The 24,344-nt window shown below is 42.9% G+C and overlaps 1 protein-coding gene across 7 annotated transcripts in view; it reads left to right on the top strand.

Moving 5' to 3' along the window:
• The window catches only part of NAA25 (N-alpha-acetyltransferase 25, NatB auxiliary subunit), an 82,577-nt gene that overhangs the window by 4,646 nt on the left and 53,587 nt on the right, over nt 1–24,344 (top strand). For 2 of the 7 annotated variants that reach the window (XM_509384.8, XM_016924267.4), the window contains exons 2-5: nt 11,650–11,735; nt 13,911–14,049; nt 16,971–17,089; nt 23,625–23,699. In XM_509384.8, coding sequence (XP_509384.2) covers nt 11,650–11,735; nt 13,911–14,049; nt 16,971–17,089; nt 23,625–23,699 — 419 coding nt within the window. The remainder of the gene's footprint in view (nt 1–11,649; nt 11,736–13,910; nt 14,050–16,970; nt 17,090–23,624; nt 23,700–24,344) is intronic. The other 5 variants (XM_063784982.1, XM_063784984.1, XM_009426287.5 and 2 more) reach the window with 4 other exon arrangements.

The raw sequence follows: 24,344 nt of genomic DNA, 5'->3' as shown, positions 1-24,344 counted from the left end.
CCGCTCACTGCAAGCTCCACCTTCCGGGTTCACGCCATTCTCCTGCCTCAGCCTCCAGAGTAGCTGGGAATACAGGCGCCCGCCACCACGCCAGGTTAATTTTTTGTATTTTTAGTAGAGACAGGATTTCACCACATTGGCCAGGTTGGTCTTGAACTTCTGATCATGTGGTCCACTTGCCTCAGCCTCCCAAAGTGCTGGGATTACAGGTGTGAGCCACTGCGCCTGGCCCCATTATTCTTAATTTTAAAACATTTTCAGTGGTTATGGATTAGGGAAGGGAAGGGATGGAGGGAGATAATAAATATTTGACTCTGTTTTGTTATGCAGCCTCCTCTACCCCATACTTTTATTTATTTATTTTTCTTTCTTTTTTTTCTTTTTTGTTTTTAATTTCACGCTCATATTTTTAGATAATTGGAAGTGGAATTGATGGTCAGGTATGGCACTTAATAAATTTGTATAGAATATGGGAATTGCTAGGTCAGCAAATTGCATAATAGAAATAGAGAAAGTTCAAAGTAGAAAAAATGTGTGCATAGTCTTTAGAATATACACACATACACAGGCATGAGATCCCTTGTTTTAATATGTCGTACTGACCTGCAGTCTTGGATTAGCCTGGATCAGGTGTAAGATATTTTCCAGTGTGTCTCCCGGGTGACAGTCACTTCTTTGCTGAGTTAGGACATTTCTCTTGGGTGCCTGGCTCAGGTAATTATTCCACTATAGTTCATAGTTTAGGAGTTCCTGACCCCAGGATGGTGTATGATACTGGTCTGTGGCCTGTTAGGAAATGGGCCGCACAGCAGGAGGTGAGCAGCAGGGTGTTGTGGGGGAGAGCATTACTGCCTGAGCCCTGCCTCCTGTCAGATCAGCTCTTAGGAGTAGGAACACAAACCCTGTTGTGAACTGTGCATGTGAGGAATCGAGGTTGGCGCTCCTTATGAGACTCTAACTAATGCCTCATATCTGAGGTGGAATAGTTTTATCCCGAAACCATCCCTCCCTGCCATCTGTGGAAAAATTGTCTTTCATGAAATCGGTCCCTAGTGCCAAAAAGGTTGGGGACCACTGCTCTAGTTCATAAATGAAAACTTGCAGGTCCTCAATCAAAAGTGGTATTTATTCTGACCTCCCCTTGGACAGTGTGGTAGCTTTGTGAGTCTGGTCCTATTTTGCCTCAGAAGTGACAGGGTACCTTGGTGAGTGAAGACTATCTTGCCTTTCTGTAGAAAAGTCACTTGGCACAACCTATTTTTTTCCATTCTGAAAATATGACCATTTAAAAAGCCCAGACTTACTAGAACTTCTCTCAATGAATCTAGAACTTCCATCACCATTGGATGGCTGAGACCACCTCTGCCATACCAAAACCTTGCTCATAACCAAAACAGTCCCTGTTGGTCTTTTGCCCTGGACCTGTGACATTCTGGACTATTTTTGTGTTCAGTTTTGGCCAAGTGTTAACAAGCATACAAAGCTGGGCACAGTGGTTTGGCTGGGTGAGGTGGCTCATGCTTGTAATCCCAGCACTTTGGGAGGCCGAGGTGGGTGGGTTGCTTGAGGCCAGGAGTTCGAGACTAGCCTGGCCAAAATGGCAAAACCCCATCTCTACTAAAAATACAAAAATTAGCCAGGTGTGGTGGCAGGCGCCTGTAACCCCAGCTACTCAGGAGGCTGAGGCAGAAGAATCACTTGAACCCGGGAGGCGGAGGCTGCAGTGAGCTGAGATTGTGCTACTGTACTCCAGCCTGGGGGACAGAGCGAGACTTCATCTCAAAAAAATAAAAAATAGGGCTGAGTGCAGTGGCTCACGCCTGTAATCCTAACACTTTGGGAAGCCGAGGCCGGCAGATCATGAGGTCAAGAGTTTGAGACGAGTCTCACCGACATAGTGAAACTCCGTCTCTACTAAAAATATACGAAAAATTAGCCGGGTGTGGTAGTGTGCATCTGTAATCCCAGCTACTCGGAAGGCTGAGGCAAGAGAATCGCGTGAACCCAGGAGGCGGAGGTTGCAGTGAGCCGAGATCGCGCTATTGCACTCCAGCCTGGGCTCCAGTGCGAGACTCCATTGCGGGGGGCGGAGGGGCAGCTAGTGTGATGGTGCATGCTTGAACCCAGGAACTTCAAGCTGCAGTGAGCTGAGATTGTGCCACTGTACTCCAGCCTGGGCAACAGAGCAAGATTCTATGTCAAAACAAATAAACAAAAAACTCTTCTGCTGTCTTAGCTGAATAATTCAAACAAACAACAACAACAAAAAACCCTGACCTAGACTTTTAAACTGAAAATGAAGGTTTTAGTGCACAAAAATATTCTTAGATGAATACATAGATTAGAGGGTAGTTGTTGAAACATAGGGCAAGACGAAGAGATTAGTACATTTCTTTTTTTTTCTGTTTTTGGAGACAAGGTCTTGCTGTGTTGTCCAGGCTGCAGTGCAGTGATGTGAACATGGCTCACTGCAGCTTCGACCTCCTGAGCTCAAGTGATCCTCCCGCCTCAGCCTCTGGAGTAGCTGGCACTGCAGGCACATGCCACCATGCCTGGCTAGTTTTTTAAATTTTTATTTTATTTTATTTTTTTGAGATGGAGTTTCACTCTTGTCGCCCAGGCTGGAGTGCAATGGTGCGATCTCAGCTTGCTGCAACCTCCGCCTCCTGGGTGGATCACTTGAGTCCAGGAGTTTCAGACCAGCCTGGCCAACGTGGTGAAAACCCATCTCTACTAAAAATACAAAAAAATTAGCTGGGCATGGTGATGCACGCCTGTAATCCTAGCTACTCGGGAGGCTGAGGCAGGAGAATAGCTTGAACCCAGGAGGTGGAGGATGCAGTGAGCCGGGATTGCACCACTGTACTGCAGCCTGGGTGACAAAGCTAGACTCTGTCTCAAAAAAAAAAAAAAAAGTTGAAAAGATTTGGAAAAAATTTAATAGCTGGTAGCCATCACTAATCACTGGTTCTTTGAACTTCCTGTTGTGATCACTTTGTATTATCTTTTTTTTTTTTGATAGATTTTTTAAGATGCAGTCTCACTCTGTCACCTGGGCTGGAGTGCAATGGCGCGATCTCCACTTGCTGCAACCTCCGCCTCCTGGATTCAAGTGATTCTCCTGCCTCAGCCTCCCAAGTAGCTGGGATTACAAGCACCTGCCACCACACCTGGCTAATTTTTGTATTGTTAGTAGAGATGGGATTTCACCATGTTGATCAGGCAGGTCTTGAACTCCTGACCTCAAGCAATCCACCTTCCTCGGCCTCCCAAACTGTTGGGATTACAGGCATGAGCCACCGCACCCGGCCTGTATTATCTTATATATATATCTTTCATTTTTCTAGCAGACTGCCCTTTTTTCCCCCATACAATTTGTTCATTTATGCATTCCTTCATTCAACATTTATTGAGGGCCTGATATGTGTTAGGCACAATATAGATGCAGGAAATGAGTACTAAACAGCACAGACATAGTTTCTGCTTTCAAGGAGCTTATCTCCTTGAAATGACAGTACACATCACCATTACAGTTATGTTAAGGGATTTGAAGGAATAGGACAGTTTGCCATGACAGCATACAATAGGGGCATTTGGACTGTTGGGTTCAGGTCAAGAAAAGGTTTCCTGTGGAAATGATGTTTTACTTTGGACATGAAAAGAGAACCAGGGTTAGGCAAAGAGATGGGGAGAGGGTGGTGAAGACCCTGAGAAAAGGAGCTTGGTCCATTTGAGGATGTAAGCAAAGGCTTGTGCAGTTGGAATGAAGAAATGAGTGAGGAAGTGAGATGAGGCTGGGGTGGGCAGCGACTCAGCTTTGTAATCCATTTTAAGGATATTGAAATTTGTTTTAAAGACAGTGGAATCAGGCCGGGTGCGGTGGCTCACGCCTGTAATCCCAGCACTTTGGGAGGCCAAGGCAGGTGGATGACGAGGTCAGGAGATCGAGACTATCCTGGTAACACGGTGAAACCCCGTCTCCACTAAAAATACAAAAAATTCTCCGGGCGTGATGGCGGGCACCTGTAGTCCCAGCTACTCCGGAGGCTGAGGTAGGAGAATGGCGTGAGCCCGGGAGGCGGAGCATGCAGCGAGCCAAGATCGAGCCACTGCACTCCAGCCTGGGCGACAGAGCAAGACTCCATCTCAAAAAAAAAGACAATGGAATCAATACCTGTGAAAAGAAAGAAAAGGACAGTGGATGACATTAAAAGGATTTAACCAGAGGAGTAGAGTGATAAGGTGTGCATGTAAAAAAGATAGCTCTGAATACTGTGTGGGAAATAAACCTTTAAACTAAAAGGGAAGCAAGGCCAGGTGTGGTGGCTCACGCCTGTAATCCCAGCACTTTGGGAGGCTGAGGCAGGAGGATCACGAGGTCAGGAGATCGAGACCATCCTGGCCAACATGGTGAAACCCTGTCTCTACTAAAATACAAAAAAATTAGCCAGGCCTGGTGATACGCGCCTGTAGTCCCAGCTACTCAGGAGGCTGAGGCAGGAGAATCACTTGAACCTGGGAGGCAGAGGTTGCAGTGAGCCGAGATCGTGCCACTGCACTCCAGCCTGGTGACAGAGCAAGACTCTGTCATAAATAAATAGGAGGCAAATGTAGAATGGGTCGGTCAGTTAGGAGGCATTATTCATTTTTAGGTTCATCCTTGTCCCTTGCAATCTTGCACATGGTAGGTATTTAACAAAGGCTTGCTGAGTGAAGGAATGTGTCTTCTGTAATTTGTATTCATGGTAAAAGCAAGGCTCCTATTCTCCAACTTTTAGAATTTTTAAGTAAAGGATATTGTGTTTAAAGATGGAGCTCTCTTCTATTTAGCGTTTTTATAAGTTGGGGCAATATCTTTAATAGTCTCTGAAATTCTTGTAGGAAGTGGAAACTGAGCATACTATTTCAGCTGCTAAGGAGACCATTCATGGCAGCTGCAAGAACATGCAGATGAAAAACTTTCCTTTTTATTTGCAAAATCGATACTTTTCCTACTGTCAGTATCCATCCCTCAGTAAGATTGGATGAACAAATCCCAGGACCTCTTCTCCAGGGCATGTGGACAGCAGGCCTGCATGTGTCCAGGCCTGCTGCTGCCTGCATCTCCAAGGACTAGTAGCTTCTTTGGGAAGTGTTACCTCAGGAGTGCAGCTTGTGCGTTCATTCAACAAATTTTGATAGTGTCTTGCCAATGATTTATCCCAGTTCTTCCCAAATTTCTATCGTTCTTTTACCTAATCTCATTATTTTAGCTGCATTATAGTATTATCTGTGCTATCACTTAATATTTTTCTCCAAGGTGACTTTTAAAATTAAATTTATTTTATAATTATATTATTGCTATGAGTGGAAAACTTGTATCACTTGCTCTAGGAAAATAAAACTGTAAAAGTAAAGTACAATGAAAACTAAACAATGTTATTAACCAGATTCTGATACTTGTGAAACTTCAGGACCTATTCCTTCCTTCTGGAAAAAAAAAAAAAGGCCGAGGGCGACAGCTCATGCCTATAATCCCAGCACTTTGGGAGGCCGAGGCGGACGGATCACGAGGTCAAGAGATTGAGACCATCCTGGCCAACATGGTGAAACCCCGTCTCTACTAAAAGTACAAAAAAAATTAGCTGGGTGTGGTGGTGCGCGCCTGTAGTCCCAGCTACTCAGGAGGCTGAGGCAGGAGAATTGCTTTAATCTAGGAGGTGGAGGTTGCAGTGAATTGAGATGCCACTGCACTCCAGCCTGGCGACAGAGTGAGACTCTGTCTCCAAAAAAAAAAAAAAAAGATACTAGCAATTTTTAGAGAAATAGTAGGCTAGCACCAAACTGACACTTTCTCCTTAATGTAAAGGAAGTATTAGAAAAGAGATTAGGGCCAGGCGTGGTGGCTCACGCCTGTAATCTTAGCACAATCCCAGTTGAACCTTGGAGGCGGAGGTTGCAGTGAGCTGGGATCGCGCAACTGCACTCTAGCCTGGGCAACAGAGCGAGTCTCAAAAAAAAGAAAGAAAGAGATTGACTTTTTCACTGTGAGTATTATCTAGGGCTGTCTGCAAGGACTAAAAACATTTCATTTGGAATGGCACTCACCTGTGCTTTGGAAAATACTGCTTTAACCAATACATCTTATTGTTTCCATTGCCTGATCTGTGGATGGCTGATTTTGGCTGACTCCTGTTATTAAGGGAACAGCACCATTCCTCATGGCCAAACTACAATTCCCCTTGAGTAGCTTTTTAAAAAGACTTACTAAGAAGACAGATTTAGGATATCGTTTTTATTGGCTTGTTTTCTCCAAGGACTACTTAACTTATATTACAGATTTAGTAATGTAAAATGAAAATAAACTTTCCCAAGAGACTTAGCAGCTAATTAATCACACTCTCCTAGGTCCAGGAAATGGGAGCCTGATACCTGGCTGAATGTGGTAAAGTGTTTTAAACTCTTTCAGGTGAAGAAACAATCTCTTTGATACCAGCGCAAGTAAAGACGGTTACTGTAAATCCTTGTGGGAGCCAAGGCAAGAGTGTAGTGCCCCAGGACCTGATGGAAATGAGAAAGTTGTCAGGACCTGAAGCTTCTTTTTCAGTTGCTCATCTCTGCTTTTCTCTGTGTCTATTCATTTCTCTGCTTGTTTTTTTTTTTTTTTTTTTTTTTTTTTTTGAGATGGAGTCTTGCTCTGTCGCCAGGCTGGAGTGCAGTGGCACAATCTCAGCTCATTGCAACCTCCACCTCCCGGGTTCAAGTGATTCTTAGGCCTCAGCCTCCCAAGTAGCTGGGATTACAGGCGTGTGCCACCAAGCCCAGCTAATTTTTGTACTTTTTTTGGTAGAGACGGGGTTTCACCGTGTTGGCCAGGTTGGTCTTGAACTCCTGACCTCAAGAGATCTGTCCGCCTCTGCCTCCCAAAGTGCTAGAATTACAGGCGTGAGCCGCCGGGCCTGCTTGGTTCTTCATAATGTTTTTTCCTGCTTACTCATCAACTTACCCAGAACCCAACATGTTGACTTTTGTAGCCACACCAAGCTGTGGCTGGAGAAGGGAGGGTTCATTAGCCTCACCCCGTAAGCTTAATTTCTCTAGATTTTCCAATAAAGGTAATTGACATTTTTCATTTTTATATAAATGCTGTGTGAATAAAGAGTCAAGAGACAACTCTTTTTTTTTTTTTTTTTTTTTGAGACGGAGTCTCGCTCTGTCTCCCAGGCTGGAGTGCAGTGGCGCAATCTTGGCTCACTGAAACCTCCGCCTCCAGGGTTCACGCCATTCTCCTACCTCAGCCTCCCGAGTAGCTGGGACTACAGGCGCCCGCCACCACGCCCGGCTAATTTTTTGTATTTTTAGTAGAGATGGGGTTTCACCGTGTTAGCCAGGATGGTCTCGATCTCCTGACCTCGTGATCCACCCGCCTCAGCTTCCCAAAGTGCTGGGATTACAGCCGTGAGCCACCATGCCCGGCCGAGACAACTCTTTTTCTTTGCTGCACATCAATCAACTTGCATCCCCGAAAGTGCCTTCAAAATAGAAATTCTGGAGCTGCCACTGGTAAACTCAGACTTAAAATTTTTAAGATTTTCCACCTGAGGTTCCTTGTAACTTACTGACTCTGGCTTTCAGTTTTATAGTTAGAGAGTACCAGGAAGAAACCTGATTTACCCAGCTTGGATCAAATGTCCAACCTGGGGTGGGCTGCAGTTACATGGTCTAGACATGGTCATCTAGTCCTACCCCTTCAGCAGGGGCACTGGAAACCATTTCCAGACAAGAGGGCATGGGCAAGTAGGTACATTATATTAGAACCTCGTCAACTACAGAGGGGAAGGGAAAAATACCCTTATAGTCCTAACCTCTGGTCTGATCCATTTATGGGCAGACCTTCAGAGATGGGTCTTATCAAAGATGTTTACCCTTTGAGAAGGCTTCAAGATAGGTTCTATGAACCTGGAACCTTGCAGGACCACTGAGTCAGCAATGACTTAGAACTGACTCAGAATGAGATCAGCATCAAGTTATGAGGAAGAGAGGGTGTCGTTTATTGAGCTGGTTTATCTTTGTCGATAGTTTATAAGGACAAATGATGGCCTGTCAGCTCAGCTAAGGATTTAAGAAAACTGGTATTAGATGTTTAGGTATTTAGGCCAAGATTATGTGCTTTTAGATATCTGTGATTCTCCAATGCCTCTCCAGAATATTAGGTCTTTGGCCTTCCTCTCTAAATTGTGATTTCCTACAGAGTAAGGCTTCTTATCTTTTTACCTAGCATTATTGGTGCTCATCAATATTAAGTGCATTAAGTGCATTGAACTCATGCATTCATGAGACTAAGTTTTAGTTAAGTGTTAATTGCAGAAAAATTTAGTATAGTAAAATGACAGTTTATTTCTGTTCTGTGGGACACTCCGAGCCACCAGGGTCATAGATTATTTTAAGTTGTCTGTGCCTTTGCTGATATGGAACCTTGATGAGCAAAGAGGAACCTGGTAGTGGTAGAGGATTGTGAACTGGCCTGTGTTCAGTCATCATTGTATATTTAGAATTGACAGCTACTGTACTGTTTCCCATTTATAACACTTCTCATTTTTCTTCTCTAGAAATGAATCTTTGCTTTTGTTAGACTTTTTAAAAGAATTAATAGACTGTTTTTAGAGCATAAAACTGCTTTATGGTTTACAGAAAAATGAGTAGAAAGTACAGAGTTCCCAAATACTCCCTCTCCCCATCCCCATGGTTTCCCTTATTATTAACAACTTGGACTCATATACGTTTGTTACCATTGCTGAGCCAACATGATACATAATTGTTAATTAAAATCCGTAAATAGTTTAGGCTTCATTCTTTGTGTTGTGTATTCTCTGGGTTTGACAAATGTATGAAGACCTATATCCACCATTACAGTATTATATAGAATGTTTCAGTGCCCTAAAAATCCCCTGTGCTCCACCTATCCATCCCAACCTCCATCCTCTGTCAACCACTGATGATTTTACTATCTGTATAGTTTTTCACCTTTTCCAGAATGCCATGTAGGAGATATATAGTATATAGCCTTTTCAGATTGGGTTTTTTTCCCTTAGCAATATGAATATAAGCCTTCCTCCATGTCTTTTTTTTTCTTTCTCTCTGTCTTTTGTGCTTGATAGTTCATTTCTTGTTTTTTTGTTTGTTTGTTTGTTTGTTTGTTTTTGTTTTTTTTTTTGAGACAAGGTCTTGCTCTGCCACCCAGGCTGGAGTGCAGTAGTGCAATCATAGCTCACTGCACCTCTACCTCCCAAGCTCAAGCAGACCTCCCAAGTAGCTGGGACTATAGGCATGCGCCACCGTACCTGACAAATTTTTTTAATTCTTTTTTTTTTTAGACGGAGTCTCACTCTGTCACTTAGGCTGGAGTGCAGTGGCGCGATCTCAGCTCACTGCAAGCTCCACCTCCTGGGTTCACGCCATTCTCCTGCCTCAGCCTCACAAGTAGCTGGGACTACAGGCACCCGCCACCATGCCCGGCTAATTTTTTGTATTTTTAGTAGAGATGGGGTTTCACCGCGTTAGCCAGGATGGTCTCGATCTCCTGACCTCGTGATCCGCCCGCCTCGGCCTCCCAAAGTGCTGGGATTACAGGTGTGAACCACCGCGCCTGGCCAAATTTTTAAATTTTTTCTAGAGATGGTGTCTTGCTGTGTTGCCTGGGCTGGTCTCGTACTTCTGGCCTCAAGTTATCCTCCCGCTTCAGCCTTCGTAAGTGCTGGGATTGCAGGCATGAGCCACCACACTCAGCCTAACACAATTTTATGGTGGGTCTCCATATTCCTTAAAATTTGAAATGTATCAGCTGGGCATGGTGGCACACTCCTTTCACACATGTACTCCCTTCACTTTGGGAGGCTGAGGCGGGCAGATCACTTGAGGTCAGGAGTTCGAGACTAGCCTGGCCAACATAGTGAAACCTCGTCTCTAGTAAAAATACCAAATTTAGCTGGGCATGGTGGTGCACACCTGTAATCCCAGCTACTCGGGAGGCTGAGGCAGGAGAATTGCTTGAACTCAAGAGGCAGAGGTTGCAGTGAGTCAAGATTGTGCCATTGCACTCCAGCTTGGGCGACTGAGCAAGACCCTGTCTCACACACACACAAAAAAGTACTATTTTCCCTACATCCTTGCCTACTCCTGCTATTATTGAAATTCATTCCCTACCTCCCAATCTTATGGGTAAAACTTTCTCTTATTTTTTTCTTCAGCAAATTAGACTTAACTCTGTGGCAAAGTCAGTACTCATTAAATATATTTCATTGAAGGAACATAGTCCACTTGGTAGATTTGAGGCCTGAATACTAGAAAGGTTTCTTTTTTGGTTTTTATTTTAATTTTTAAAAGATTTTAAGATTTTGGTGACTAAACTCATTACTTATCCATGGATAAAAATATTAATGTTATCTCATCTAAATATGTATAGTCTTGAATCTTCACTAAGGACTACATAGTGTGATTATATTACTTGTAGATGAGAGATGACTATAGGGACGTAAGTTTGTATTCTTTTTTTTTTTTTTTTTTTTTTGAGACAGAGTCTCCCTCTGTCACCTAGGCTGGAGTGCAGTGGCGCCATCTTGGCTCACTGTAAGCTCCGCCTCCTGGGTTCACGCCATTCTCCTGTCTCAGCCTCCCGAGTAGCTGGGACTGCAGGAGCCCGCCACCACGCCTGGCTAATTTTTTGTATTTTTTAGTAGAGACAGGGTTTCCACCATGTTAGCCAGGATGGTCTCGATCTCCTGACTTCGTGATCCACCCACCTCAGCCTCCCAAAGTGCTGGGATAAGTTTGTATTCTTGACCGTCCTAGCCATTTATAGTTAAAATTAGATCCATAATGTTTTTATTTGTTGAAAAAAATTTTTAAATTAAAAAAAAAGTTTTTTTGAATCAGGGTCTCCCTCAGTTGCCCAAACTGGAGTGCAGTGGCACGACCGTGGCTCACACTGTAGCCTCAACTTCCCAGGCTCAAATGATCACCCCACCTCAGCCTCCTGAGTAGCTGGGATTACAGGTGCATGGCAACATGCCTGGCTAATTTTTATATTTCTTCTAGAGACAGGGTCTCACTAAGTTGTCAGAGCTGGTCTCGAATTCCTGGGCTCAAGTGATTCACCCACCTTGGCCTCCCAAAGTACTGGGATTACAGGTGTGAGCCACTGGACTGTGCCCATGATGTTTTTATTATTTTGTTTTATTATTATTATTTTGTGTTATTACTTTTTTCTGAGACAGGGTGTCACTGTTTTGCCCAGGCTGGAGTGCAGTGGCATGATCTCAGGTCACTGCAACCTCTGCCTCCCAGGTTCAAGTGATTCTCGTGCCTCAGCCTCCCGAGTACCTGGGGCTACAGGTGTGCATCACCACTGCCTGGCTAATTTTTGTAGTTTTAGTAGAGTTGGGGTTTATCCATGTTGCCCAGGCTGGTCTCGAACTCCTGGCCTCAAGTGATCCACCTGCCTCGGGCTCCCAGAGTGCTGGGATTACAGGCGTAAGCCACCACGCCCGGCCTCCATGATGTTTTATATAGCAAATTAAGATATTTTCCAAAACATCTCATACCAGTTGGTGCATTTTTTATATTTGTTATTGAAGGAATATAATAACTGTCACATAATTTGTTTTTTCATAGATTATCTTGACAATGGTAATAATAAAATGGCAATTCAGCAAGCAGATAAACTGTTGAAGAAACATAAGGATCTTCATTGTGCTAAGGTAACTTCATTTGCCCTTCAGTTACTTACCTGTGGTGGGTTATATTTGTAATTCCTTACCTTAAAGAGAAAGGAGGGCCGGGCATGGTGGCTCAAGCCTGTAATCCCAGTACTTTGGGAGGCCGAGGCAAGCGGATCACGATGTCAGGAGTTCGAGACCAGCCTGACCAACATGGTGAAACCCTGTCTCTACTAAAAATACAAAAATTAGCCTGGCGTGGTGGCGTGCGCCTGTAATCCCAGCTACTTAGTAGGCTGAGGCCGCAGAATCACTTGAACCCAGGAGGTGGAGGTTGCAGTGAGCGGAGATCGCATCATTGCACTCTAGCCCAGGTGACAGAGTGAGACTCCGTCTCAAAAAAAAAAAAAAAAGGGGGGGGAGAAAGGATGTTAAATCTCTTTAGTGACTATTAGTGTCTTTTGTTTTTGAGATGGAGTTTCACTCTTGTTGCCCAGGCTGGAGTGCAGTGGCTTGATCTCAGGTACCGCAACCTCTGCCTCCCAGATTCAAGTGATTCTCCTGCTTTAGCCTCCTGCGTAGTTGAGATTACAGGCATGCGCCACCACACCCAGCTAATTTTGTATATTTTTTAGTAGAGATGGGGTTTCCCCATGTTGGTCAGGCTGGTCTCAAACTCCCGACCTCAGGTGATCCTCCTACCTCAGCCTCCCAGAGTGCTGGGGTTACAGGCATGAGCCACTGCGCCCAACTGACTATTTGTGTTTTTTTCTCGGTACTTTATAGGTCAGTTATTTCCATAGTCACTTACATGCCACAAGTGGTATTTCTTTTTTCGTTTTTTTTGAGATGGAGTCTTGCTGTGTTGCCCAGGCTAGAGTGCAGTGGCACGATATTGGCTCACTGCAACCTCTGCCTCCTGGGTTCAAGCGATTCTCCTGCCTCAGCCTCCTGAGTAGCTGGGACTACAGGCGCGTCCTACCACGCCCGGCTAATTTTTTTGTATTTTTAGTAGAGACGGGGTTTCACCATGTTAGCCAGGATGGTCTCAATCTCCTGACCTCCTGATCCGCCTGCCTCGGCCTCCCAAAGTGCTGGGATTATAGGCGTGAGCCACTGTGCCTGGCAGTGATATTTCACTAAAAGCTAGCTGTTTATTTCTTTGCATATTACTTACCTAATTTATTTTCACAGAATCCTTTTAAGCAATATTGTGCACTTCTTTTTTTGAGACAAGGTCTCTATCACCCAGCCTGGAGTGCAATAGCACAATCATGACTCACTACAGCCTTGGCCTTCTAGGCTCAAATGATCCTCTCATCTCAGCCTCCTGCATAGCTGGGACTACAGGGTGTACCACCATGCCTGGCTTTTTTTTTTTTTTTGGAGATAAGGTCTCTCTCACCCTGTTGCCTAGGCTGGACTGCAGTGGCATGATCACAGCTCACTGCAGCTTTGACCCCCCGGGCTCAAGCGATCCTCCTACCTCAGCCTCTCGAGTAGCTGGGACCACAGATGTGCACCACCACACCTGGCTAATATTTAAACTTTTTGTAAAAATGGGATCTCACCACGTTGCCTACCTAGGCTAGTCTTGAATTTGTGGGCTCAAGCAATCCTCCCGCCTCGGCCTTCCAAAGTGCTGGGGTTACATTCGTGAGCCATTGCACCTGGCCTATTTTTTTCCTTCAAATTTTTTCTAGAGATGAGGTCTCACTGTGTTGCCTAGGCTGGTCTCAAAGTTCTGGGCTCAAGTGATCCTCCTGCCTTAGTCTCCGAAAGTGTTATACACATGAGTGCACCATGCCAGTCCTATTGTTCACTTTTTTTTTTTTTTCGAGACAGGATCTCCTTCTGTCACCCACGCTGGAGTGCTGTGACGTGATCAACCTCCCGGGCTCGAGGAGTCCTCCCATCTCAACCTGTCAAGTAGCTGGGTGCACACCACCATACCCAGCTAATTTTTTATTATTTTTTGTAGAGATGGAGTCTCACCACGTTGCCCAGGCTGGTCTTGAACTCCTGGGCTCAAGTGATGTGCCTGTCTTGGCCTCCCAAAGTGCCGGGATTACAGATGTGAGCCGCCGCACCCAGCCTGAAACTAGTATATCAGCAACCTAGGCATAACTTAATACTTGTTCTTTCAGATTGGCTTTCTTTGGTTCATATTTCCTTTTCTGTCTTTTTAAAAACTGATTTTTCTTTTGTTGCTATCAGGTTTTAAAGGCAATTGGTTTACAGAGAACTGGAAAGCAAGAGGAAGCCTTTACTCTTGCACAGGAGGTAGCAGCCCTTGAACCCACAGATGACAACTCACTGCAGGCACTGACTATCCTTTACCGGGAGATGCACCGACGTATGTTTCTTTCTTTTCATTGTTTTTAAACTTGAGCTGAAAATTTTGGATATTTCTGACTGTCTGTTTGCCCTTGTCTGATTCCTCACTCATGATTTGAATGGATACAGTAGGTAGAATAACGCATTAGCCAGGGTTTGCGAGAACTGTAGATAGAAAGGATAGTTTACATGCATTAGGATCCTTGAATTGGAATGAGGATTAAAGTGACTTCATTTGTGATATTTTGATTTGCTAAATGGAGGCTTCACCCTTATTTTCACTTTTTAATATGGAAAATTTCAAGCAGACAAAAATAGAATAGAATAATAAACCCCATTGTTCTCATTATCCACCTTCAGCAATTAACACATGGCCCATTTTATTTTATTTTTACCCTTTCCCCTGGCAGATTACTTCAGAGCATATCCTAAGTAGTCCATTGTTTCTTCTGAAATAAAGGTTTTTATTGTTAATTTCTTAAATATTTTATTGTGAAATCATACATATTTTTCATAGTACATATTATACAATAATCTTGTTTATGTAACGTATAAGTAAATTTGATGTGTAATAATGAAAACTCATGAACCTACCACCTAATTTAAGAAATGGAGCGTTGCCAGGCGTAGTGGCTAAAACTTGTAATCCCAGCACTTTGGATGGCCGAGGCTGGCAGATCATTTGAGGTCAGGAGTTAGAGACCAGCCCGGCCAACATAGGGAAACCTTGTCTCTACTAAAAATACAAAAATTAACTGGGTGTGGTGGTGCACGCCTGTAATCCCAGCTACTTGGGAAGCTGAGGCAGGAGAATCGAAACTTCCACCTTCTGAGTTCATGCATCCTCTCCTGCCTCGGCTTCCCAGGTAGCTGGGATTACAGGCATGCACCACCATCCCCAGCTAATTTTTGTATTTTTAGTAGAGACGGGTTTCACCATGTTGGCCGGGCTGGTCTCAAACTCCTTACCTCAAGTGATCCACTTGCCTTGGCCTCCCAAAGAGCTGGGATTACAGCCGTGAGCCAAGTGCGCCTGGCCTCCTCAATCAATCTTAATTCTCCTTTTACCTACCAAGAGTTACTCGCTATCCTGAATATTTTTTATTCTCTTGCTTCTCTTTAAATGTTTATTACATTTATTTCTCTTAGTAATACATTATTAGTTTTGCTTAATTTTAAACTTTTGTTAGTGCATCTGTACTATGTATATTCTATGACTTGCATTTTTCATCTAATAGCCAAGTGGCTATAGTTAATCCATTTTCACTACCACAAAATATTTCACTGGGTTACATTACAATATCTAGGAGTAGAATTTTCAAGTCATGGGGTAAGTGTATGTTTAGCTTAAAGCAAGATAATGTCAACTTCTTTTATAAATAGAATAGCAGTTTTTGAGTTCTGATTGCTTACATGCTTGTCAACACTTGGTATTCTTTCTCTCTTCATTCATTCAAATAGCTCAGATTGTAACATTTGGTATTTGTAACCTTAATCATTTTTGCCAATTTCTTTTGAGACAGGATTTTGCTGTGTTGTCCAGGCTAGTTTTGAACTCTTAGGCTCAAGCAATCCGCCTGCCTCAGCCTCCCAAAGTGCTGGGATTATAGGCACGAGGCACTGTGCTCAGCTTCAATTTTGTTTTTAATTTTTACAAAAGATAAAACCTAAGAGTTGAGGTATTATATCTGAGTATTTACAGATTGTGTTGATTTAGGGATATGGATTCTTCTCCAGTGTTTTAAAAAAAATCATTTACTCCACAAATATTGGTGGCATGTTTCTCTATGACTGGTATTCTATCAGAGTCAAAGATAAAAAATGCACTTTCAGCCGGGCGCAGTGGCTCACGCCTGTAATCCCAGCACTTTGGGAGGCTGAGCTGGGCGGATCACCTGAGGTCGGGAGTTCGAGACTAGCCTGACCAACATGGAGAAACCCCGTCTCTACTAAAAATGCAAAATTAGCCGGGTGTGGTGATGCATGCCTGTAATCCCAGTTACTTGGGAGGCTGAGGCAGGAGAATCACTCGAACCCAGGAGGCAGAGGTTTCAGTGAGCCGAGATCGCACCATTGCACTCCAGCCTGGGTAACGAGCAAAACTCTGTCTCCAAAAAAAAAAAAAAAGCACTTTCTGTTGTCATGTCACTCATTGTCTATAAGGGGAAATAGATCACTAGACAGTATACTACATTATGTGTTAATAAATGCTATAGTACAGCCTGGGCAACATGGCGAAACACTGTCTATATAAAAAATAAGCCAGTTGTGGTGGTATGTGCCTGCAGAACAGCTACTTGGGAGGCTGAGGTCAGAGAATTACCTGAGCTTGAAAGGTCGAGGCTGCAGTGAGCCGTGATTGTGCCATTGCACTCCAGCCTGGGCGACAGAGTGAGAACCTATCTCCAAAAAAAAAAAAAAAAACTACAATATACTTACTTATATAAGATTCCAAGATGGCAGAGGGAGGCAGTGGTCAAATTGCAGTGGAGAAGCAGAGATGGCGTTCAGAGAAAGTCTTACAGTTCAGCTTACATTTGAATTGGGTCTTGGCTGATGTTCACTAAGATAAAAGAGAGGAAAGGAGAATTCAGGCAGAGCGAAGAGTTTAGAGGCATAGAGGTATGTATGATACATCCCAGAGAATCTGGTGGAACTACAAATAGTTTGTGGCTACATGATAAAGTGCTGAGGGAAAGAGGAGACAGAGGCCAGATCCTATAAGGTCTTATATGTTGTAAATGCTATGAGAAGGCTTGACCTGTTCCATGCTTCATTTAAACACCACCTAACCAAGAGATGAATGATGATTGGATGAGGCAAAGCAGATACTTCTTCTATAATGATAGGAGACATCTATTTCTGCCAAATAGGAAGAACATTAAATGCCATTAGAATGTTCTTGAAGTATAACTTAAATCTTATTTCTCTTTATCTTAGCGGAGTTAGTTACAAAACTTTATGAGGCAGCTGTGAAGAAAGTTCCCAATAGTGAGGAGTATCACTCTCACCTCTTCATGGCCTATGCCAGAGTGGGTGAATACAAGAAAATGCAACAGGTAATTTGATCCCCAAACCTACTGGGCTATGGGATTTACTATTAGAGGCAAAAGTCTCTTTCTTGTGATTTAACTGCACTGGGTATGTGTGTGTGTAGAATTGAATTTATGGATTTTTCTGTGTGGAGGTCAGTCAGTTGTTTTCCTTATGTGTTTAAAGTTGAACTATTATTCAAGATCTTTAAATGTTTTATTTGGGAATAAGTTGATTGTTCTTTTGTGGCCTGATGTTATGTTTTGTTTGGTTTTGGTAATTCAGCTTCAGATTGTCCTACTGCATCAGATTGCTGTTAAATTTTCAGAAAATGAGCAGATATACCAGAGCAAAAAATGAACAACTATGGAAAGAGTAACTTTAAAGTTTACATCTAATTTGTAAATTTAAACTGTTGATAGCCTGCTAAGATTTTTAAATCCACCAGGGGGAAAATCCTTGTTGCCTGGGATGTTTCTTTTTAAATTTATTTTTTGTTTTTTGTTTTTTGGTTTGAGGCAGCTTATTTGGCAGCTACCATATTGTAGATATTCTTTACATACATCTGAAGGAGCCTCATTTGAACACATTTGAATTAGGTTGCGGGTAAAGCTAACATCTCAGAGAAATGTAATCAGCATTATTAATTCCATAAATGGCTCTGATGTTAAGCTAGTATTTTTTTTTTTTTTTTTGGAGATGGAGTTTTGCTGTTGTTGCCCAGGCTGGAGTGCAATGGTGCGATCTTGGCTCACTGCAACCTCTGCCTCCTGGGTTCAAGCTATTCTCCTGCCTCAGCCTCCTGAGTAGTTGGGATTACATGCTTGCGCCACCACTCCTGGCTAATTTTTTATTTTTAATAGAGACAGAGTTTCTCCATGTTGGTCAGGCTGGTCTCAAACTCCCGACCTCAGGTGATCTGCCCTCCTCGGCCTCTCAAAGTGGTGGGATTACAGGCATGAGCCACCACACCCAGCCCAAGCTAGTACTTTTTTAGAAATGCTTTCTTTGTGGGTATAATATCTTCTGAAGGCAAAATTTTTTGGATTTTTATCTTATTCTTTACATTAAATATCAAGTTATAACAATAGATAATTTGGGCAGGGTGGCAGATACTATATTAATATAAACTCTTTCTTAAAATCAGTCTCTATATTTTAAGTTTATGCAAGTTTTAACATAGGAGAAGTTTTTTTCTTCTTTTTTCTTTTTTGTGATGGAGTCTTGCTCTGTCGCCCAGGCTGGAGTGCAGTGGCACGATCTCGGCTCACTGCAACCTGGCCTCCCAGGTTGAAGCGATTCTCCTGCCTCAGCCTCCCGAGTAGCTGGGATTACAGGTACACACCACCACACCTGGCTAATTTTTGTGTTTTTAGTAGAGGCGAGGTTTTACCATGTTGGCCAGGCTGGTCTCGAATTCCTCACCTCAAGTGATCCACCCACCTTGGGCTCCCAAAATGCTGGGATTACAGATGTGAGCCAGTGCGCCCAGCTGGAGAAATTTTTTGAGGGGTCCCAATGTAATTATTTAATAACATTTTATTAATTTATTTACTGAAAGGTATTTAGACATTATAATTTTTAAAAATGTAAAATGGTTATGGGGGTGTGTGTGTGTGTGTGTATATATATATATATATATATATATTTTTTTTTTTTTTTTTTTTTTTTTGAGACAGTCTCACTCTGTCACCCAGGGTGGAATCCAGTGGTATGATCTCGTCTCACTGCAACCTCCACCTCCCGGGTTCAAGCGATTCTTCTGCCTCAGCCTCTCAAGTACTGGGACTACAGGCACATGTCACCACACCCAGCTAATTTTTGTATTTTTAGTAGAGATGGGTTTCACCATGTTGGCCAGGCTGGTCTCGAACTCCTGACCTCATGATCCGCTCGCCTCTGCCCTCCCAAAATGCTGGGATTACAGGCGTGAGCCACTGTGCCCAGCCATAAAATGGGTATATTTTTTTAAATTGGCAATGCTAACATATATACATATAAATCCTTAATATCATTTTTATTTGTAAGATTATGTTTTAAGCAAAATATATTAAATATTCATTCATAAGGATAGAGTAAAAGAAGTTATAGTTCATCCCTATGGTACATAAAATACATTCCCACATCTCTCCAAATAATACTGGGTGTCTTTATATGGTTGACATATAAAGATGTTTCTAGTATATGTTAATTGAGACAAGCAGGTTGTAAAATGACCTTCTCTTCCCATTCTTCTCATGTTGTCCTCAAAAAAGATATACTTCTTTTCTTTCTTTTTTCTTTTTCTTTTTTTGAGATAGACAGACTCTCTCTGTCACCCAGGCTGGAGTGCTGTGGCGTGATCTCAGCTTACTGCAAACTCTGCCTCCCAGGTTCAAGAGATTCTCCTGCCTCTGCCTCCCGAGTAGCTGGGATTGCAGGTGCCTGCCACCACACTTGGCTAATTTTTTTTTTTTTTATGATGTAGTCTTGCTCTGTCGCCCAGGCTGGAGTGCAGTGGTGTGATCTTGGCTCACTGCAACCTCCGCCTCCTGGGTTCAAGCGATTCTCCTGCCTCAGCCTCCTGAATAGCTGGGATTACAGGTGCACACCACCATGCCTAGCTAATTTTTATATTTTTAGTAGAGATGGGGTTTCACCATGTTGGTCAGGCTGGTCTCGAACTCCTCACCTCTTGACCCACCTGCCTCAGCCTCCCAAAGTGCTGGGATTACAGGCGTGAGCCACTGCACCCACCTAATTTTTGTATTTTTAATAGAGATGGGGTTTCACCATGTTGGCCGGGCTGGTCTCGAACTCCTGACCTCAAGTGATCTACCCGCCTCAGCCTCCCAAAATATTGGGATTACAGGCGTGAGCCACTGCACCTGGCTAATTTTTATTTATTTATTTATTTATTTGATATGCAGTCTCGCTCTGTCTCCAGGCTGGAGTGCAGTGGTGTGATCTTGGCTCACTGCAACCTCCACCTCCCAGGTTCAAGAGGAGATCCTCCTGTCTCAGCCTCCCGAGTAGCTGGGACTACAGGCACGCGCCACTAAGCCCAGCTAATTTTTTGTATTTATAGTAGAGATGGGGTTTCACCATGCTGGCCAGGCTGGTCTCGATCTATTGACCTCATGATCTGCCCACCTCGGCCTCCCAAAGTGCTGGGATTACAGGCGTGAGCCACTGTGCCCCGCCCGCGCCTGGCTAATTTTTATACTGTCATTGTTGCTGCTTAAGGAAGTTACAATTTCTTAGCTTAAGTATGTTTATTTTGAGTGTGGAATGTCAGTCTGAGGTAATAGGTATTTCACAAATTTAATGTCATGTTTCATATGGATGAAGGTTTTTGTTTGATTTGTTCATTGTTGATTTTCCATTGCCTAGAATAGCATCTGCACAATAATTTGTTAAGCAAATAAATGATTTGTATAAACTCGTGGAGGTAGGAGGGAGGGAAACTTAAGAGCTTCTGCTGCCCCAAATAACATCTCTGGCTGGTGATTTTGAAACCACCATAAATGAAGAGTAGCTAGTTATTCATATGGTGATAAGGCTTTTCTTTTCCTGTAAATGACATTCTCATTCTGAATCACCAACTTAGATCCATGTTTTTAAACTTGTCTGTCATCAAAAATTTTGTTTCAGCAGATTATCAGAGCCTGCAAGATCATAGGGTATGGACATGAAATTTTTGCCTTGCATTTTATATTAATTCATATTCTAATGTTACATATTTTTATCTCTGTATGTCATTGTAAAAATGTTTTCCCATATTCTCAAGTAAAATGAATTTCCTAACTTTTATTTATTTTTAAGCATTTATTCATTTTTTGTAGAGTTGGGATTTCGCTATGTTTCCCAGGCTGGTCTTGAATTGCTGGGCTCAAGCAGTCCTCCTGCCTTGGCTTCCCAAAGTGCAGGGATTACAGGCATGAGCCACTGTACCCAGTCGGTTTTCTAACTCAAAGACAAAATTATTATTTTTTCTTTTGATTGTAAAGCCTTCCCAGGGATCAATGGAATTTCCTAACATTTTTCATTTTATACCTGTGGAGTATATATACCCCAGTGTTAGAAGCAGATGCCTCAAGCCATCTTAGACTCTCCTATCCTGTATGTCCTTGTCGTCTCTAGATCATGTTTATTCTGCCGCTGCTGTATCTTTTTTTTTTCTTTGAGATGGGGTTTCACTCTTGTCGCCCAGGCTGGACTGCAATTCAGCACCAGCTGAATTGCAGTGGTGCAATTCCAGCCCACTGCAACCTCCACCTCCTGGGTTCAAGCGATTCTCCTGCCTCAGCTCCCTGAGCAGCTGAGATTACAGGCACCCACCACCACGCCCAGTTAATTTTCATATTTTTAGTAGAGATGGGGTTTCACCATTACTTTTATCTTTTACCTTAACTTTATTGGCCAAGTTGGTCTCGAACTCCTGACCTCAGGTGATCTTCCTGCCTTGGCCTCTCAAAGTGTTGGGATTACAGGCGTGAGCCACGGTGCCCAGCCTCTGCTGTATCTTTCCAGGTTTCTTTTCTATTTGATCTACCCCATCCTGGTTTTGTGCCTCATCACCTCACCTTTTCTTTCTTCCTATTTTGTCTCTTCACAGTACTGCTGAGATACTATTCCTAGAAGAGTATAGATTTATAAATATCACTTCTCTATTCTGTATAGGCTCCTTTTTTAATACCTTACAACAAAAGTACCTTGGTCTACCTTTCAACGCTTTTCCTGCTACTCTTAATTGTTTTAGCCAGACATCCTACTTGTTCTATCAGCATACATCCCTTTACTTTCTTGAATGTATTTTGTTCAGACTCATTTTTCTCCTACTTCGCATTGATTCATTTACCCATTCACCTCAAATATCTGTAGTTTTATATGTATCGTTACCACACCCCGCACCCCCCACCCCCCGCCCCCTGCCACCATGTTATGTTTGACCTTCAAAGTCATCTGAAAGATGGCTACTTTGGAGGGGCTTTAATGATAATGTTCTCCTCTCTACTTTCCCTTAAAGAAAGAAGAGGTAAGAAAATGAACAATTTTTGCCTTCCTTGGAAATACCCTAGGATGGTGTTTTATATAGGACATTTATTTTTATATTTAGTTTTATTATTTTGATTTTGAGACAGATTTGATTTTAATTTGTTGCCCAGGCTGGAGTGCAGTAGTGTGATCATAGCTCACTGTAGCCTTGACCTCCCTGGGCTTAGGTGATCTTCCCACCTCAGCCTCTCGCCAGTAGCTGGGACCACAGGTGCTTGCCACCACCCTGGTTAACATACATATATGTGTGTGTGTGTAAGGTTTTACAATGTTGCCCAGGCTGGTCTCAATCTCCTTGGGCTCAAATGATCCTCCTGTCTCAACCTCCCAAAGTGTTGGGATTACAGTCATGAATCATCATGTCTGGCCTAGGACATTTATTTTTTATTTTTATTTATTTATTTTTTGGAGACAAAGTCTTACTCTGTTGCCCAGGCTAGAGTGCAGTGGCACGATCTCTGCTCACTGCAACCTCTGCCTCCCGGGTTCAAGCGATTCTGTTTTAGCCTCCCAAGTAGCTTGGATTACAGGTCCCTGCTGCCACACCTAGCTAATTTTTGTATTTTTAGTAGAGGTGAGGTTTCTCCATGTTGGCTCAGCTAGTCTCGAACTCCTGACCTCAGATGATCTGCCAGCCTCGGCCTCCCAAAGTGATGGGATTACAGGCATGAGCCATTGCGCCTGGCCCAGGACATTTATTTTTATTGCTAAATACATTTCAGTCATTTATGTATTTGTTTTCTCCCCTGCTTTTAAATGCCTTTGGGACAGGGACACGATCTTTGAATCTTTGTCAGGAATAGATAGTTTCTTCTGCTTCATAGGACCTCCATGTAATTTTTGAATTAGATTGGCAGTAGGCAAAAGATGAAAAAACATATGAAAATTACCTGATGGAGTTTTTAGCATCAATTACTAGGTGGCTAATTATGGATAGAGTCTCAATTATGCTTGAATAGGTCTATTCTTTTTTAAAAGCATGTTCTTGCTTTTAAGTATTTGCATATTATACATTTCATAATGAAAGATTTCAGTTCTAATTATTGGAATCTTGAAGGAACCATATTATTTTCCTAAGCTAAGAAGAATTTTTGAATTATGGCATGGTAATCTTTTCTGATATTGAAGTTTAAGTATATTCTCTGGGCATGTTTATTTGTTTTTGCTAATAACTGGTTAGTATGGTATCTTAAGTAAAGTTTATTGATGTACACTTACAAGCCAAATTTTGTGTTTGCTTTGTAGTCTCCTAGAACTATATTGGATTGCAGCGTATTCTGGAAATGTTGGACTTTAATTTTAGTAAATTCTGGTTCAAAAAGTAAAGTATCACTCATAACATGAAAATTCACCTTTGTGATTACTGCTGTTGCTAAAGCCATCAAGTCACTAGGAATTTACACTAACTGGGATATATGTGTAATATATTGCTGTTCTCCCAAGAAACTTTTTGTCGTGTATCTAGATCATTAATCCCCTTCTGTATGGTGTTTTCTAAATAAAATATTTATGGTTCTCTTTTAGGCTGGCATGGCTCTATATAAGATTGTCCCCAAAAATCCCTACTACTTTTGGTCTGTGATGAGCTTAATTATGCAAGTGAGTATGGCATTCAGAATGGGATTGAGGTTTGGTTTTATTTTTTATATAGTTATTGTCCTCAGTGTGTCTTCTGAACTGGTTTTTTTTGTTTGAGACAGGGTCACGCTGTCACCCAGGCAGGAGTGCAGTGGTGCAATCATAGCTCACTGCTGCCTTGACCTCCTAGGCTCAAGCAATCCCTCTACCTCAACCTCCCAAGTAGCTGGGACTACAGGTGCATACCACCTTGCCTGGCTAATTTTAAAAAATTTATTTTTTGGTCAGGTGTGGTGGCTCACGCCTGTAATCCCAGCACTTTGGGAGGCCGAGGTGGGTGGATCACGAGGTCAGGAAATCGAGACCATCCTGACCAACATGGTGAAACCCCATCTCTACTAAAAATATAAAAATTAGCTGGGCATGGTGGCATGTGCCTGTAATCCCAGCTACTCTGGAGGCTGAGGCAGGAGGGTCGCTTGAACCCGGGAGGCGGAGGTTTCAGTGAGCCGAGATCATGTCACTGCACTCTAGCCTGGTGATAGAGTGAGACTCTGTCTCAAAAAAATGTTGTAGAGACAGGGTCTCACTCTTTTGACCAGGCTGGTCTTGAACTCCTGGCCTCAAGCAATCCTTCTGCCTCAGCCTCCCAAAGTGCTGGGATTA

Source organism: Pan troglodytes, chromosome 10 (genome assembly GCF_028858775.2).
Source record: "Pan troglodytes isolate AG18354 chromosome 10, NHGRI_mPanTro3-v2.0_pri, whole genome shotgun sequence".
Classification (NCBI taxonomy): domain Eukaryota; kingdom Metazoa; phylum Chordata; class Mammalia; order Primates; family Hominidae; genus Pan; species Pan troglodytes.
This window is presented reverse-complemented; position numbering and strand designations above follow the sequence as displayed.